A 17850-nucleotide genomic window follows, 5' to 3' on the forward strand; every position below is an offset into this window, starting at 1 on the left:
TATAAAGGGCCCTATTACCTTCAGTAGCTTAGGGCCTCAGCAAACCTAAATCCAGCCCTGAGTGGAACCAGAAGCCTCCAATGGTCATCCTGCCAGCCGAACGGCCACATGCCCCTGGAAAGTCTCCATCTCCAGTGTATATCCTGTCTTTTTTCTTTTCAGGCAGGGGGGAAAAGCACATTGGGGATCCAAGGCTAGAGATGCCAGTCAGATGCCCAGAGCACAGCACAAGCAGGGGGTTCCTGCAGCACTAGGGGTAGATGGAGCAGGTGAGTCTCTCGGTGTGTGTGTGTGTGTGTGTGTGTGTACCATGTGCATAGGTGTTGCTTCAAGAGGGATTTATTTTGCCATTTGTTTTTGTCTGTCTGAATTGTAGTAGCTTACATCAAGTAAGATGGGTGTGCCCTTCCTGTAGCTGTAGGCACTGCATCTACATGAGTCAAAGTACAGGGTAAATAAGGAGAAATATTTAAGAATGGGTGTGGTTGTTTTTATTTGCAAAAGTGGCAAGAATATATGTACATGCTCTGAATGAAGAAAAATCATTTGACATGCTGTTACAGTATCCCAAGGATCCTTTAATCCAAGTGTGGGTTGAAACTTTGTAGTAGTCCATGGGTGAATCACTGATTTCTGGTTGGCCTGCTGGTTGGTAGAATTCTTGCCAAGAATGTGGGAGTAGGCTAACTCTGGTCTTATCCAACAATACATGTCTTATCTACTAAGGCAAGAATGGAGACGTTTGATCGCTAATTGAAAAGAAAGAGAGAAGAGGTCACACATGACTGTAGTCCGCCCATGTTCTAGTCATGACAGACAGTTAAAAGTTCTAAATATCCTAAATGATTGTGCTGTAGAACATTTGGTCATGGAACTTATCTGAGACGCGACCCTGAACTTACTCGTAAGTGGTGCCAGTACTTTGTGCAATATTTAAGTGTTTTCAACTAGTTGGAAACAGTAACCAAAGAGTTATCAAATTCAACATATATGTAAGCAGAGTAGAGAATGGCTAAGGATGTCCACAGTCACATTTGACTTCAAAAAATGAAATCTCAAAAATGAAATGATTGGTTGAAAGTGAAAGACTAGAGGGTCAAATCTCTCCAAAGCATATTGGTGTTGTTTCAGAATTACAAGAATAGAAGCATAGCTCAAATGTATACTGCAAGTCAGGGAAGATGCTAGTGTAATAGAAGCAAGGAAGCTGTTAGAGGCAATAAGGCTTCTTCCTTTCACAAAATGGGAGGTCTTGCTCAATTAAGGAGAACAAAATGGAACACATGCTTGCAAAACAAATTCAAAAAAGAAAGTAAGGTTTGAGGCGCATATAGCTAAAAACATTAAGATCAACAATAAAAAATATTATTTAAAGTGTGTGTGACAGAAGTGAAAAGGGAAAATTACGTGCCAATGATTCTGTCTGTCACATCCCAAAATAGGATACTATAGAGCTGGAAAGTGTGGAAAAGGTAAACCAAAAACATTGGGTAACTTTTTTAGTTTTTTTTTAAATGGGGAGCATGTCAGAGGGAAATAAAATTATACATGATGTGAAGCAAGTGGATAGAGAGAACTTTCCTCTTGCTCTGCCATAGTGCTGGAGCCTGAGGCCATTCAGCGAAGTGGGAGATTCAGGACTGATAAAGGGAACTGATAAACACACCTGGAAAATTGAAATTTGATACCATAGGATATAGTGAAAGCCATAAACTTAGAGAGCTTTAAAAAAAGATTTGACAAATTCATGGGGATAAGGCTACTATTCACAATGTCTATATACTACCACCTGGATCAGAGGGAGCAGGCCACAGAATACCAGTTGTAGGGGGAACAGCAGCAGAAGAACAACCCTGAGTAATTGCCCCCTTTGCCTACCTTTTCTGACCCTCTCTAGCAAGTTGCTGTGCGGCAGGAACCTTAACGATTAAATAACTGAAAATGCTGAGTAGCAATGATGATGAGACTAAAAGACAGTGGCAATGAAAAGATCACTGAATGCAAACCTCAAAAACTTAGATCCTTTTCTTGATCCCTTGAGACAGAAGGAGAGTCAACCTGAGAGAGAATCTCTCTTGATTACACTCCCTCATGTACACACACACCTCCCAGAAGGGTAGGTTCTCCCACAGATAATTGCCTTTCATTCCACCTAGATGTCACTAAAATCCTCCTCATTATATCACTGGACCCTTTCCTTGTACGTACCATACTAGAGATCTCCAGACCTTACTTTAGGGTAGTTTGAGCATCAGTCTGTGTCTTTCAGCCACCCCTCCAACAACTGTCCATGCAACTCCATGTCACTCTCAAGGTACACCTTTAACGCAGTGCTGGGTGCCAGATCAAGAAGCCTGATAAGGGTTCTGTCACCCAGTAGCATGAAATTTGGTTCCCCAAAGAGCTGAAGTCACAAGGGCATAGAATTCCTGGCCCTAGTTATGGTCTTGGTCTTTTGCATACTTGCATCCACAGAGCTGCAGGAATATCTCATCTGAGCCTCAGTAGATCACCTTTGGCAAATTCTCTCTATCTTCCCAGGGTCCCATAGCTCCACCACTTAATTTCACACCTTGTAGCATAGGAACTCTTGCTTTTCTCTAGACTAGAAGTTTGAATGTGTTAGAATATTGGCTATAAAATGCACCTTTGAGTTTGCATATATGTTGTGCTTTACTATGAATCTGTTTTGAAAATATGCATGTGAATGCATGCATACACAGGTTCTCAGATACACAAGAGCATGTGATTTGGCACCGTGGGTACAGGATACTAGACTAGATAAAGTTTTTTTATTTATTTATTTTTAATTATATTGCATTTTTTACTTCTGGTATAGAAAGAAAGCTAGAACAGTAGGCTAAAATGAAAGTGAAGCTGAAGTTCTTCTAAACCCCAGCTAGATAGGTTTCCTTTAGTTGAAACATTGTACTTTCCTTTGTGTGTGGGAAGAGATTGATATACTTGCAACGGTATGTATCAAGTCCTTGCTCTGCCTGTTCATGAAATTAAATGTATAACAACAACAACAACTTTGTTGCAGACAACAGTTTGTAAATATGATGTAAAGCAAAGATTCAAAACCCAGAATAGGTTTGGACAGGATGTTTCATGATCAGGCAGTGTTTCCTGCTCTCACCACCAATAATTATTTCCTACTTCTTAATTTGTGCTGTTTTGTCTCCTGCTTTCCTCTCTCCACTCTTTTCCTTCCTTGCCCTCTGCTATTTGGTCCCCACCAGAAGCTTCCAGTTCCTTTTAAGGGTAAAACTAAAATGAAATGTGTCTTCCAACCCAACTGATGCCTTCTAGTTATGTCTTAAATGTTACTTTTTTTTTACCCTGTCTTTCCCTCCCTCAGAGCCTGTGTGACGTTGGATGAGGCCCAGCTCAGTGACAACATGGCTCACTTTGATACAGAGTATCAGCGGCTGGAGGCGTCCTACAATGACTCTCCCCCAGGAGAAGAGGACCTGATGGTTCATGTTGCCGAGGGCAGCAAATGTGAGTACAGCTGTGAGTGGCCAGCCTTGGCGCCAGGCACCCCACAAATCAGTGGTGATGGTGCCTGGGATTAGTGAAAGACTAATCTGAACAGGAAGTGGAATTGTGGGATTCTGACTCTGTTTCTGGAGAAACTGCATTTGCTGTGCAGCATGTTTTCAAGCATGCCGGTTCCTGGGAAGGAGCAATAATAGGAGAAGGCAGTTGCATTCTTGTATTGCTTGTGGATTTCCCAGAGGCATGTGACTGGCCACTGTGGGACTAGACGGGCCTTTGGTCTTATGTTCTTAGTAAGTTCCCACAAAATTGAGCAAGGCTTTCTCTCTAGAAAGTGTCTTTAGGGTTCAGCTTTGAACTTTTGTTCTTAAAATATTGGGCTTGGATGGGGCCATGGGATGCTGTGTCGCAGCTCCCTCTCCCTCTGGCTTCTTTCTGCTGTGTAGAATTTTAGGGTTCTTTTTTCACTTTGTCTGTCTTGCAGCTCCCTGGCACCACATTGAGAATCTGGACCTCTTTTTCTCTCGTATATCCTTACCTGAAGGGCAGGGATGGTTGTATCCCAGCTGTCGGGATTGGTGGTGGGGCTCGGTTGCAGCAGAGCTGGGAACCCTTTACAAGGTTCCTTGTGGCCCATTAAACACTCCAAGAGGCAAAGGACCTTTCAGTATCAGTTCAGGAACAAAGGATAGCATAATCAAGAACCAGCCTCTGGAACCCATACAGGTTTACAGGCCAGACAGCAACATAGCAATACAAGGAGATTTGCAATCACCCCCTCAAATGGAATTCTTTATGGCAGAAAGTTACTGACTCTTTCCTCCTGATGGTGGCTAATCGTGACTTAATAGCATGGCAGGTTGAACTGGAAAAGGAGATGCTTCCTGCTAATGGGAGACTAGTCTCTGGTGAAACTAAGGGTGGGTACTGCAACCAATATTCTGAGCAATTCTCTTTGACTGTAGCCCTCACGTCTATAACCTGCACCAGAAGAATGGCTTCACCTGTATGCTCATCAGTGAGATCTTTGAATTAATGTGAGTATGAACTCCATGTCTCTTTCAGTAAAACAGGATTGGAAGTGGACATTCATTGTATTTCCATGGGCACCTTGTCAGAGGTGAAAAAAAGAGTTCTGGTTTCCTGCTGGAGCTAGTGATCCATCCCTGGCCCCAATTCCCTGTCATTCAGGTTGATAGGAAAACAAATCCTACTCCTGATTCTCTTTATGCAAGATGTCTCTGGTATGAAGGATTTAGACAGCTGGTGCCTTCTGCTGGCCCAGATAATTTGAAGATGGGAGCGGGGAAGGCTGAGTGCCTCCTAGTGTGACACATCTTCTCTTCTCACAGGCAGTTCATCTTTGTTGTGGCCTTCACCACATTCCTTGTGAGCTGTGTTGACTACGATATCCTGTTTGCTAACAAGCTGGTGAATCACAGCCAGCATTCCAGTGACCCTGTCAAGGTGACCCTGCCAGATGCCTTCCTGCCTCCCAATGAGTGCAGTGCCAGGTAAAGTTAGCAAGGACTATCCTTTCCTAAATTTGACCACATCCTAGCCCATCTTGGTCGGGTCTAAAATTCAAAAGGCCTCTTGAAGTGGAAGATCCTCTACTTTGTATTTTAAGTCACACTCAATCGTAGCTGTAGGCTTGGAAATTTAGTTCTTGCAAGGTGAGCATTGCTGTCAAAACTGCTTTCAGATGTTTGCTTCTATATCTGCCAAATCTGGGGTCTCCAGTGTTAAACTAATGTCAGTGATAAAGTCGGGCCCCTGACGAGCCAGCTGGACTTTTAATATACTAGACAATCTTTGGCCCCTCAGTGTCTTGTGAGAGAAAGCTTTGTATTCACATTTGTAGCTGTACCCATCTTCTCTCAGATTTTCCAGCCCAGATGCCCATTAGTACAGTTTAATGCATCTCAGCACTGCATAGCCTTGCACCCACCTGAAGTGCCTGAATTCTAGCAATCTAAGAAGGAGGGGTTGGCACATGCTTTGGAAATAACTGTGACGACCAGAAGGGAGGTAGCTGCTTCTTCCTTTCTGTGAATCCATCTTTCTCATAGGATCCAGGCCAATGGCTTTCTCATCTCTATCCTGGTGATTGCGGGGGTCTTCTGGATCCATCGGCTGATTAAATTCATCTACAACATTTGCTGCTATTGGGAAATCCACTCTTTTTACATCAACGCTCTCAAGATTCCCATGGTAAGATGCTGTGCTCTGGGAACTGTTAGACATGCATACACAAATTTACACAATGTGCTGTTGATAGGGAATGTTGACACCTTAGCAATATAGTTCTGATTACCTGATTACAAGCAAATCAGTACTGCCATATCCTTCCCCCGCTTTTTTTTTTTTTTTGCAAGCTTCCCAGGAGCATTTGACTGACTGTTACTGGAGGCAGAATGCTGAACCAACATGACTTTTGGTTTGACCCAGAATAACATTTGGGTTGATCCTGCAATTCAGTTCTTAGTGTCTCGTGTTCTTTTCCAAGCAGTGAGAAGCCTGCAGATAAGACCTGTTGCTTCTTCTCCTTTAAGGGGAAAATCTTCCACTCCTGAATCTTCCTCTGTCCCTTAGTGACCTTCCTCCAGAGTTGTACACTGCTGCTGATCTTTCTGGTCTGCTGCTAATCCCATGGTTGCTCAATCTGACTTGCTTGGTTGAGTGGCAGGGCTAGTATGTTCTGCAGCTGTCATTGTCTGGTTTGCCAGTGTTTGTTATTTGGTCCTTGCCCAAGAGTGTTAGAAGTTGAGTCTCTGCATAACCAATTCCCTTCCCCTTTTTCAGGAGTGGGGAAAGTTTTTGTTTGTTAAATCTGTCAGTCACTTTATCTTTCCCAAGACAACTCAAAGCAACAAACAAACAACCAAATGGACAAAAAAACCCCATCCCCAGATACATCAAAACCATTGTGGGGTGGGGGGAGAAATACATTAAAAACCTACCCACTTCTAAAAGGCCACAGATAGTTAAAGGCCAAAGGCCTGGATATCAAGGAAAGTTTTTGCCTGGCACATAAAGATATATAATGATGGCACCAGGTGAACCACTGTGTGGAGAGCATTCCACAAATGGGGAGCCACCAAAGAAAAGGCTCATCTTCATGTTGCTACCCCTGGACCTCTTGTGGAGGGGGGGCATGAAGAAGCACTTTAGATGATGACTGCAGGATCCAGGTTAGTTCATATGGGAAGAGATGGTCCTTGAGGTGTTGCGGTCCTGAGATGTTTGAGGCTTTATATGTCAAAATTGGGCCCAGAAACTAATTGGCAACCAGTGCAGTCAGGCCAAGATTTGTGTTACATGCTCGAACTGTCCTGCCTTGTTGAGCAACCTGGCCACTGAATTCCGCAACAGCTGAAGTTTCCGAAATGTCTCAGAGACAGTCCCATGTGCATTGCAGTAATCTAACCTAGAGGTTGCCAGAGCAAGAGAAGTTAGGCTATCCCTGTCCAGTTGGGGTCACCTGAGCCACCAGCCAAAGCTGATGGAAAGCACTCCATGCCACTGAGGCCACCTGAGCCTCAAGTGACACCAATGGATCCAGAATTATCCCCAAGTTGTGTACCTGCTCCTTCAGAAGGGAGTGTATACCCATCAAGAGGATTAGCTTAGTCACAGCACTAACCTCACCATCCCTCTCTTTGCCTGCAGTCCAATTTGCCCTACTACACATGGCAGGAGGTGCAGGCACGGATTGTCCAAATCCAGAAGGAACACCAGATCTGCATCCATAAGAAGGAGCTGACAGAACTGGACATCTACCACCGCATCCTGCGTTTCAAGAACTACATGGTGGCCATGGTGAACAAGTCGCTATTGCCTATGCGCTTCCACCTCCCCCTACTGGGCGATACAATCTTCTATACGCGTGGCCTCAAGTACAACTTTGAGCTCATCTTCTTCTGGGGCCCTGGCTCACTCTTTGAGAATGAGTGGAGTCTCAAGGCCGAGTACAAGCGAGGCAGCAACCGCCTGGAGCTGGCTGAAAAGCTGGGCACCCGCATCCTCTGGATTGGCATTGCTAATTTTCTGCTCTGTCCGCTCATCCTCATCTGGCAGATCCTCTACGCCTTCTTCAGCTACACAGAGATTCTGAAGCGAGAGCCCGGAAGCTTGGGGGCTCGTTGCTGGTCTCTCTACGGCCGCTGCTACCTGCGGCACTTCAATGAGCTGGACCATGAGTTGCACTCACGCCTCAGCAAGGGCTACAAGCCAGCCTCCAAGTACATGAACTGCTTCATTTCACCTCTGTTCACTGTCGTGGCTAAGAATGTGGCCTTCTTTGCTGGCTCCATCCTCGCTGTCCTCATTGCCCTCACAATTTATGATGAAGACGTGCTTGCTGTGGAGCATGTGCTCACCACAGTCACCATTCTGGGTGTGGCTGTCACTGTCTGCAGGTGAGTTGAAATTGGCTGCGAACAGAAGGGTTTTTGTTTTTGTTCTCTGAGTCTTGGCATTAATGGGGTGGTTGCCATTATTATGAGGAGCACCCAATCAGAGAATTGACAGGTGAATAATTAAAGGCATTCTGCTGACCAAAAATTGCATTAAGCTACAAAAGTTTTTCTGCTGGGTCTCCCACTGAGAAAGTTAACGGGAGATGAATTGCCTGTGTTGCCTTTTCCTTCCGTGGCAATGGTAGCTAGGACACTTGAGGAAATTGATTAAGCTTAACAACCCATGTCTTTCAGCTCTGCAAAACAGGTTGCTTCCCTGGTTTAGTGATCTCAGTGATGGTGGTGCCTTGGAGTTGTTTAAACTGTGACATCTGCAATGAGAGGGCCCCTGGGATGGTTCGAGGCAAAGCCTGGTTTTTCTAGAATAGTGCAACCTTAGACTTACCTTTCAGCTTTTGCCTAGATCAAGCGAGGGCAGAGCTTATATCTGTCCCTGAAGAATGTGACAGGCACTGCTTGAAGGTAATACTCTGGGGTGAGTCACAAACTAGGGTAAGCGGACAGAAATGGGGGAAAAAGGCATTGGAAACATCAGCTCAGCTTGATATCTGAGAGATGAAACAATGGTGGGAGTGGTATAGCAGGTATAGCTGCTGGTTAAAAAGAGTTAGCTGTGCTGTATATTGATGTGCAGTAAAAATCAACCTGAAAATTCCTATGTTGTAATTGATAGTTGATCAGCTTCTGACATTTTAGATTGATGTAACCTGCCACTGACTTAATGTTGAATTAGGAGTCAGAAATCCAGAATCTAGGAATTTGGCTGATCACTGAGTCTGTATTACCCTTTTATCAAAGGCAGTCTGAACAGTTCTGTACTGCAAATAAGGATATAAATAAGTACATAAATGTGTGAAATTATCATCTCCCTCCACAGTGAACCAGTTTGTTAAAGCTGAACCTGCTAGATCTGACCCATAAATAGTTTATCTCACTACACTCCTCTGTGTTCATCTTTTCATGAAGAGGGAACATGGGGCTGGGGACCCCTAGAACATAAGGTGCCTGTCTGCTTGCTTTTATGAAGGAAAGTAGCTCTCCTTGACACCTGTCCCATCTGTCTTGCAGATCCTTCATCCCAGACCAGCACCTGGTCTTCTGCCCAGAGCAGTTGCTTCGGGTGATTCTGGCGCACATCCACTACATGCCTGACCACTGGCAGGGCAACGCCCACCGCTATGAAACCCGAGATGAATTCTCCCAGCTCTTCCAGTACAAGGCGGTGAGGTGGGGCAGGGTAGGGTGGGAGGAAATCATATAAGAGCTGCCCTTTGCATAAACCCTGACTAGATCCAAGCATGTATTGTCCATGGAGTCCCGTCCCCCCCCTGATGGGGGAGGTTCTCTGACCCCAGGGCATGTGGGAGGAAAGAATCACTGGTATTTCCCCCAGTTTTTCTCCCCAATGCATGCAGTCATGTCTTGAGGCTGTGCTATGGTTTCACAAGTGATACACACCCGTGCAGTTGTTGAACTTAATGCCTTTGTCTCCTTTACTTAAGGTGTTCATCCTGGAAGAGCTGCTCAGCCCCATTGTGACTCCCTTGATCCTCATCTTCTGTCTGAGGCCCAAAGCTCTGGAGATAATTGATTTCTTCCGCAACTTCACTGTGGAGGTGGTGGGCGTGGGAGATACCTGTTCCTTTGCCCAGATGGATGTGCGGTGGCATGGACACCCTGCGGTAGGTCCCAGTGAGGGGCAGCATCATGGACCCGACATGCCGTGCCTCGTCCTGGGTCACAAACACCCTGCAGTGCCCCTGTCCTACCCCAGTATGCAGCTGTGATGCTGCTCGCAGGTCAGGTCTGCAGTGCCCTTGTGTCTGCTGGCTGCTCCTAGTCCCATTGAGGCAGCTGCATGGTGTGAACAAAACACCCTGTCCCTCTCTTGTTTTGCAGTGGATGTCAGCCGGGAAGACGGAGGCTTCCGTTTACCAACAAGCCGAGGATGGCAAGACGGAGCTGTCCCTCATGCACTTTGCTATCACCAACCCACACTGGCAACCTCCTCGGGAGAGCACGGCTTTCATCGGCTTGCTTAAGGAACGTGTGCACCGCGACAGCAGCCTGGCTCTGGCCCAGCAGGCTGTCCTGCCTGACAATGCCCTCTTCACCTCCATTCAGTCCTTGCAGTCAGAATCAGAGGTATTGGGAACTAGTGTGTGGTAGAACAGGACATAATCCTGGTTTATCATAGGGAGAGATTTGGAGTGAACTGTTTCTTTTTGGTGGGATGGGAATACTGTTTCTATGTGGGCTTCTGGGCTCAGTGTGGAGTCATTTGAGTGCCATGGTAGTATGGCTGCCACTGTCTCATTGTGACCTAATTAGACTACCTTCCTCTTGCAAGCATGCTAATTCTGTCTCCTGTTATCTCTTCAGCAAAAGTTAGCCATACTCTCCTAAAAGTTGGCACCTTCAGAGTCTCCACGTTACCCATCCTCTCTCCCCACTCCTTTATTTCCCAGTTCCTTTCCCTAGGATATCTTATTGCTTCTGTATATTTTTATTGTGAAAGTTTTAAGCTTACAGAAGACTCAAAGGTTGCAAAATGGAATTGTGATGAATCAATGAGATTCCTGTTGATATGAATTGATATTGGAATAAATATTGTTCAATAAGATGCACAAATAACACTCAAATGTAAATAAAGTCAGACATAAATAAGCAACATCCCTCCCACCCCCCCCCAGAAGGTCCTTGGTGTCTTGTGGTTACATTATTGCAATTTCACTCATCCAACTGCATACAATCAAAAACCTAAGGTCCTTTTGTGTTTAGGATCTCTTAATGTGATTAACAATCCCCTTCTCACTGAATCATTTTCCTATAAGAAAGTCCCCCAACACCTGTAGCATCTTCTCTTCCAAGTGTCACCATTTAGAAAGCATTTGAATTGCTGGGGGCTGGAGATGGGTGGGCTAATTTTTCAAAATGTGGAGAGAATTCAGGATCCCCATTGCAAAGGTAAAGGTGAAGTTATTTATTTTTATTTTTATTAAAATAAAACCACCCTTCATCCAAGAATCACAGGGTGGTTTGCAAAGTTCAGTTGTGGTGGTGAAGCGTTGAATGTAGATAGATGGGGCAGGCTTTGGATCTTCCTGCCTGGGTCACACCTCCCTCCTCTGTTCTCTCCCTGCAGCCACACAGCCTGATTGCCAATGTGATTGCAGGCTCCTCAGTCCTGGGCTACCAGGCAGTCCGTGATGGGCAGGCCTCACGGCATCTCTCGGCTGTGTCTGAGGTGGCATCTGCCCTGCGTTCTTTCTCTCCTCTTCAGTCAACGCAGGCGGCCCACAGGAGTTCCCACACAGAAGGTTCCCAACATCGGGGTCCTGGCACAATGGCAGGCTCAGGGTAAGAAGCTGCATGTTGTAAAGGGCTATTGAGCACCTCACCAGCACTTTACCCAGAGTGCTCGGAGGACTATTTCATGAGGCTTTCCCCAGCACAGCTATACATTACTGTGTGTTAGAGCAGGAGGCAGCCTCCCAGATGTGCCTTTGAAGCAGCAGCAAGAGCTTTTTATGCCTTTTATTACCTCCCTCCTATTGGACTCCCAGTTCCCATCAGTGCCAACTAGCATGGCCAGTGGCAAAGACTGGTCACAAGCTCCCCACCCATGGCTTAGGGTTTCCTTATGTTTGGAGCTGAGGTTATGAGGGACAGCAGAAAGCTATCCAGTTCTGCAAGGCTCCCCAAAAGATTGCTGTGTGTCTAAACACACACTTTGGAATCCTTTTAGTTATCAGGCTACAGCGGTGGTATGGTTGATGTCACCCTCTCTAGGCTCAGACTCGGAGGGGCGAAAGTGTGGAGTGGCAAGAAGGTGCCTTCTGGACTCCAAGTTACTCTTTCTAACACATCTTGACTTGACTCTTCTCTCCCTTCTGGCTTGCAGGGTTGATGCCAGGACAGCTAGTTCTGGCAGTAGTGCCTGGGAGGGCCAGCTTCAGAGCCTGATCCTTTCAGAATATGCCTCTACTGAGATGAGTCTGCATGCACTCTACATGCATGAGGTGAGCTGAACATCAAGAATCATGCAAGCCTTTGCAATGGGCCCTGAAGGTTCTGTGTAGACCTGCATCTTGAGACATGTGTACCTGAATGAGCACAGCAAAGGAGGACCGAATAAGCCTCTGTACTGTGATATAGCTCCTAACCTAAGAGATAGGCCCTTCATTATACAGAAATCAGGCTGGGAGCAAAGGCTCCCTTCACTGGGCCATGATTTATGACAATTTGTGCACAACTGAAGATGAGTAGAGAGTCTATAGGCTTGCAGGATGTGAGCAAGACTTTCATGGATGCAGGTGATGACTTGCATAGACCTGTGTAGAAGCATGTGAAATTAAGGCTGTAAATGTGATATTTATGTGGAGGCCTGTGATACTTGGATTGTATCAGGTCCCAAACTGGGCTTGCTTGGGACACACGTCAATGTCACCATAGTGTTCTAGTTGGCTGCCCATTAATACTCCCTGCCATTCTCAGTTACACAAGCAGCATGCCCAGTTGGAGCCTGAGCGGCACTTGTGGCACCGGCGAGAGAGTGATGAGAGTGGTGAAAGTGCCCAGGAGGAGCCCGATGCTCATCAGGGCACCCCAAGCAGTGCCATTCCCCGTTCAGCCAGCTATCCTTTCGCCTCGCCTCGCCAGGCTGGTGATGAGACAGCTGCTCTGCAAGCCGGCTTCCAGCGCCGATATGGTGGTGTCTCAGGTATGTTTCAAGAACACCAAACTCACAGCACTTCCATATTCCTTAGCCAGAAAAGGCTTTATTTCCTGCCAAACCCTGCACATACACATGCTGGCATTTCTTGTTAACTACAGGGCAACAAGAGAAAAAGATTAGATATCAGTCTGACATGCTGCTTGGCAGTTTTGGTGAACCCTTTTGATGACATGGCCAGTGCATCATATATAAGAGGCAAGCCTTTACCTGTGCTGCCTACACTCTCAGATTGCCTCAAGCCTTCACTCCTTGCTGATCAGCAGGTTTGGAGCACTGGCTAGCAGTGCTGCAAGAGTGGCATTATGAGTTTGGGAAGTTCAAAAATCCATTTTGCTTTCGTTGCTGCCGTTTCAGATGGCACCATTTTCTCTGTGATTTGGGCTCTCATTTTCTTTGGTTTTGATTTTCAGAAGGCTCAATTTTCTTTGGTTATGAATTTCCAGAAGGGTAACCATGCCAGTCCATGAAAGCATGTGGCACCTTAAAGACTAATTTATGACATATTCATACCTCATCAGATGGAGTAGACTATGGTTCATAATAAATTTATTAGTCTTAAATGGTGCCACAAGAGTCTTCATTGTTCTGGTCACAAAGCTATCAATATACTTATTTCTTTCAACAAGGGGTGTGGCCAAAGCTGGCAGGGTAGGGTGTTGCTTAATAGACTTGGTTAGAGGAGCAGGTGGAAACAAAAAGACCAAGAGTACTTGCAAGATATTATATTTCCACTTACGCCACTGCTTCCCAGCTACTGTATCTGTGTTGGGTGGTAATGAGGAACAGAGCAGACTGGAAGCCCCAAACAGATTTTGCAGCAAACTGATCTCATTTAACTTTGGCTACCCCATCCGGTGGTTATCTTTTCCTCTTTGTTTTCCCACAGACCCTGGCATGGTGCACAGAGCCCCATCACACTTCGCTCGGCTGCCACTTGGGGGGTGGGCTGAAGATGGCCAGACTGCTCGGCACCCAGAGCCTGTGCCAGAGGAGAGCTTGGAAGATGAGTTGCCACCTCAGATACACAAGGTACAGCCTGGTTGATACTTGGGCATTGGCAATGGCTGTGTCATGAAACCAGAGGAATCTGCAGCCTCTTAATGCAGCTATATGTATTACTGCACTATTATCACCAGAAGCTACCTGGCCAAAGACTAGTTAGTACAAAAATAATTTGATTTTGTGTTTTGGAAGGCTCTACTGATACGAACTAGTCGGGCTTTCAGGAACTCATACACAAAGCAGACCAAATAAATCAGGCAATGCTATTCTGTAAACTGCCCCGTGTTCCTTGGTTGAAGGGAGAAATTTAAATTTATAAATTAAAGCCATGTTTGGGTAGACCCCCCCCAAGTGTCATCTCAGAGTAAGAGGGAAGAGAGTAATATGAGAAGTTGAGAGAGTAAGCCAGGCTTCCTCAACCTTGGCCCTCCAGATGTTTTTGGCCTACAACTCCCATGATCCCTAGCTAGCAGGACCAGTGGTCAGGGATGATGGGAATTGTAGTCTCAAAACATCTGGAGGGCCGAGGTTGAGGAAGCCTGGAGTAAGCTATGGAGGGACAGATAGCAATGGCAGGCATTCTGTGAAAGATCTCTAGCTTCAGTATTCTAGCCACACACAAAAGAAGGCTGGGGGCATTTTCTGCCTTGGAAAGGGGAATTTCAGTATATGCAGCATTTCTTCCCCTCCATCAGCTGTAGCTGTCAAAATGTTCTCTTCCATATGGGTTTTAGAGGTGGAGGATCCTTATTCTCCTTTGCATGTAGCCAGCTGATATTGCTAAATAGCCTACAGCTTGCTTAAAAATAAATACTGAAAGTTTCAGGAGGTGGGATCTTTGTTTGGCACAAAATCTGGTGTATTCAGAGCTTTGCTTTGACCCAGTCTTTCTCCTCACTGTCCCCCTTCCCAAATAACTTCCTTTGCCTTCCCAATTCCTTCAGGTGTAGCTGTGAAGGCTGAAGATCTTGTGTGGCTCCACATGGTGGGCCCGCCTCAGCTGGTGGGACATTGGGTTACCCTGCCCTACAAAGTATGGGTTGGCTCAAGTCTCCATGTCCTGGGCGTCAGTGCCAGAGTGAGGAAGGTGTGAAGACAGCAGTGCCTTCATCGTGGCCGGAACTCTAGCCAGACATGCCTCATGCCGGTGGCACGCTAGCTGGGCATGGGCTGGATGTGTGTGTGATTACATATATTTGTCCGTGTCTGCATCCGTGTCGTCCATGTTGGAGAACCATCCGAGACTTGCACAGTACGCCACGGAGCACACTACAGTGCAGGAGACTGGCATCCATGCTTGCCCTGCCTGAAATGTCCTGTTGTAGCAGGAGGAGGACCTGCTTTGTGGACCCCCGTTCAGAGGCAGGAAGAGCTGTAACACTGTCCAGACTACAGCGTGGAATTAAAGATGCAATCAGGCGATAGATTTGGACTCAGGAAAAGAAGGGCTGCAAGAGATTATTTTTGTAATGGGAATGGGGCACAGGCTTCCTCCAGTGGCAGAGCCTAACTTGGATAGAAGCTTTTCACACACAAGAAGGGTGCGTATCTTCCTCCCTGCTTTACCATTCACTCACAAACTTTGAAGCCAAGCCAAAAGAGGCACTCTTGCAGTGCCATCGCCACTCATGCCGCAGGATTTTGTCTTCCTGTGGGCACAAATGATTCTACTGTTTGGGGCCACGTTTATTTCGCATCCCTCTTGTAGTATCAAAGCACAGGCTTCGCAGGGTATTGCTTCACAGCCCGTACCAGGTTTTGCTTGAGGCAATATCTGAAATGACCAAAGTCTCCTTCAAACTTACCAAATGGCACCCAGCTCCAGACCGATGGCTCCATTCTGAGGATGCCCCTTGCTCTCACCTTGTTCATCCTGCTAGGATTTAGACTCAAGTATGAGGCTCTGCCCCGGGTGCTGTGCTTGTGGGTATGAGGGATGGGTGGAGGAAGGCAATACTTGTCTGTCCCCGCCCCCATCGCTCTATTTAAATATTTCCCAGATTCCCCATACACTTCCTGTGGGCACAAATGTTTGGGTTCTTCTCCAAGCTAGTGCTGCCCTCCTTGTGATGTCTCTTTCCTATGGATGCCTTAATGGCAAACATCCAGATCTTGTGGAAGTGCCAGCAAGAGAAGAGTTCCTATCTGCCAAATATATTACCTGTCACAATCTTAAGAACTGGGGTGGGCTTCAGGTTCTTGTTGAAAGGGCTGAACCTCTCGCCTGGCTAGACAAGGCGTTCTCTTGAACAGTCTACAGAAGTTCTGCTGGTTCTACTGGTTCCCCCACTTTATTACTAAAGAACACCATGCCATCGGCTCCACTGTCGTCCTCTAATTCTTATGGGCTATGTGGTCTTAGCACCACAGCAAAATACTTTTATAGTTTGCATAGCAAACATCACAAATAATACTTTCCAGACTGCCCAGTGAAAACATTGCATCCCAAGAGGGTGTGGTACAATCCAGCCAATTATTGCTTAGGGTAATGCTAGTGCTGTCATCAGAGCTACAGGTCCCAATATGGCTTGGTTAACCCTGTGGTTTTGACTCCTTTGTCTTCTCTGTGGGGCCATTTTATTTTTATTTTTTTACAGTGGCTGCTGCAACCTCCAGTAGCTGTTTGTCAAAGCTCCTGTTGTACATAGGAAAAGCAGCTTGCCATTACTGTCACAGATAAAATATGCATCCTTCCTCTCTGTGGGCACAGGCCGGGTTGCATGGAGATCCCTATATGGCCTTGGAACTGACATTGTAGGTCTTGGGAGCCAGGACTCTTGGGATTTCTTTTCTTCTTTGCCCTCTTTCAGAATTGAAGAGATTATTTGCACTCAGCAATGAATTGATTACAGCTGGTAGTTCACCTGCTCTAGAAAGGAGATTATGCCCAAAAAGTATACTGTACTTCCCCACTCCCTAACCTAGTTTAACAAAAGAGTGGTAATTGGTGTTGTGGGGTACATGCTAAAAGGGAAGTTGGTGAGCAGCAGTTTCAAGCTGTCAGTAGTTTAGATGTATGGCTGGTGCTGGGATTTCCCCCCGTTCTTCAGATTACTGGTGCATTTTAAGGAATTCAAAACAACTGATGGTAAAATATTAATTTGCTGTCTTTCCTGCAAAATACACACCCCCTGGAGTGTAGAAAGAATAGCTTCATAGACTGCAACTTTGATCAGTGCTGGTTATGTACTGTTGGGATGGGGAACCTGTAGTTTGTGAAACTTTACTATATTACAACTCCTATCATCCCTGACCCTGGAGCATGGTGGCTGGAGCTGATGGGATTTGGAGTCCAACAGCATCTGGAAAACTACAGGGTCACAGTCCCTGCACTACAACGATCAGCTGCAGAGCAGCCCCATTGGCAGAGATGAGCCTGCTGCATCCTAGTGGAAATGTTACTGTACCCCTGGTCTAGCAGTGAATAAAAGGAGCGTTCTCAGCTAAAACATGGGGTGGGTGGGAATTCTAGCTGTCATGTATTATGCTTGTCTTGATTTTGCCCCCATCTTTTTGTGCATGGTACAGCCACCTGTGGCCTCCTGCTTCGTTTGTGACACTAGAGGCTGACCTGTGAGTTATGTGGAGCACTGCAAGTGGTTTGTAAAACAGAGCTTATGTCTGACATCCTGTACAGTACTGTATCTACTGAATAAAGAGGGGTGTTCCATTCTTTGATCGCTGTGGCCGTGCCTGTGGAATTGTCTTTCATTGTGTCTGGTAGGATAACAGCCTGCTACCTACAAGATGAATCCAGGTGGATCACAGGATAGTTGGCCATCATCACAATGCTTGTGGCACTAATGGGGTAGTTACTATCTACTGGATTTTTGTACATGCACTGCTACAGTGCTATTTTTCAAAAGAAATAATGCAACTCATCATGAACACTCGGGTTCTCTTAGAATGGCAATGGCACCCACCTGAGAGGTGCCAGAACTGCGTTCCAACCAGTTGCCTCAGAAAAAAAAGCCCCAGACTGCTATAATATCCAAAGAGGCACATCTTTTCTGGCCCAAATGAATGCTGTGAAATGAGTGTGTCACGTCTAGGAGCAAAAATATATTTAGCATTTACCATGTGCTTAGGAGCTGTTGTTATTTTTTTTATAGGGAACATAGCACCAGT

At 46.0% G+C, this 17850-nt stretch overlaps 1 protein-coding gene across 4 annotated transcripts in view; it reads left to right on the plus strand.

Annotated features, from left to right (window-relative positions):
• The window catches only part of ATG9A (autophagy related 9A), an 18378-nt gene extending 978 nt beyond the window's left edge, over positions 1–17400 (plus strand). For 2 of the 4 annotated variants that reach the window (XM_083499226.1, XM_083499227.1), the window contains exons 2-16: positions 163–269; positions 3362–3504; positions 3986–4027; positions 4467–4538; positions 4854–5015; positions 5574–5715; positions 7174–7922; positions 9051–9204; positions 9485–9664; positions 9882–10127; positions 11128–11342; positions 11887–12004; positions 12480–12705; positions 13607–13749; positions 14667–17400. In XM_083499226.1, the coding sequence (XP_083355352.1) occupies positions 4510–4538; positions 4854–5015; positions 5574–5715; positions 7174–7922; positions 9051–9204; positions 9485–9664; positions 9882–10127; positions 11128–11342; positions 11887–12004; positions 12480–12705; positions 13607–13749; positions 14667–14672 (2370 nt within the window). In that variant the 5' untranslated portion in view covers positions 163–269; positions 3362–3504; positions 3986–4027; positions 4467–4509 and the 3' untranslated portion in view covers positions 14673–17400. Of the gene's footprint in view, positions 1–162; positions 270–3361; positions 3505–3985; positions 4030–4466; positions 4539–4853; positions 5016–5573; positions 5716–7173; positions 7923–9050; positions 9205–9484; positions 9665–9881; positions 10128–11127; positions 11343–11886; positions 12005–12479; positions 12706–13606; positions 13750–14666 lie in introns of all 4 variants that reach the window. The other 2 variants (XM_083499224.1, XM_083499225.1) reach the window with 1 other exon arrangement.
• Positions 17401–17850: the final 450 nt, after the last annotated feature.

The sequence above is a fragment of the Podarcis liolepis genome, assembly GCF_965112155.1.
Source record: "Podarcis liolepis genome assembly, chromosome: 1".
Classification (NCBI taxonomy): domain Eukaryota; kingdom Metazoa; phylum Chordata; class Lepidosauria; order Squamata; family Lacertidae; genus Podarcis; species Podarcis liolepis.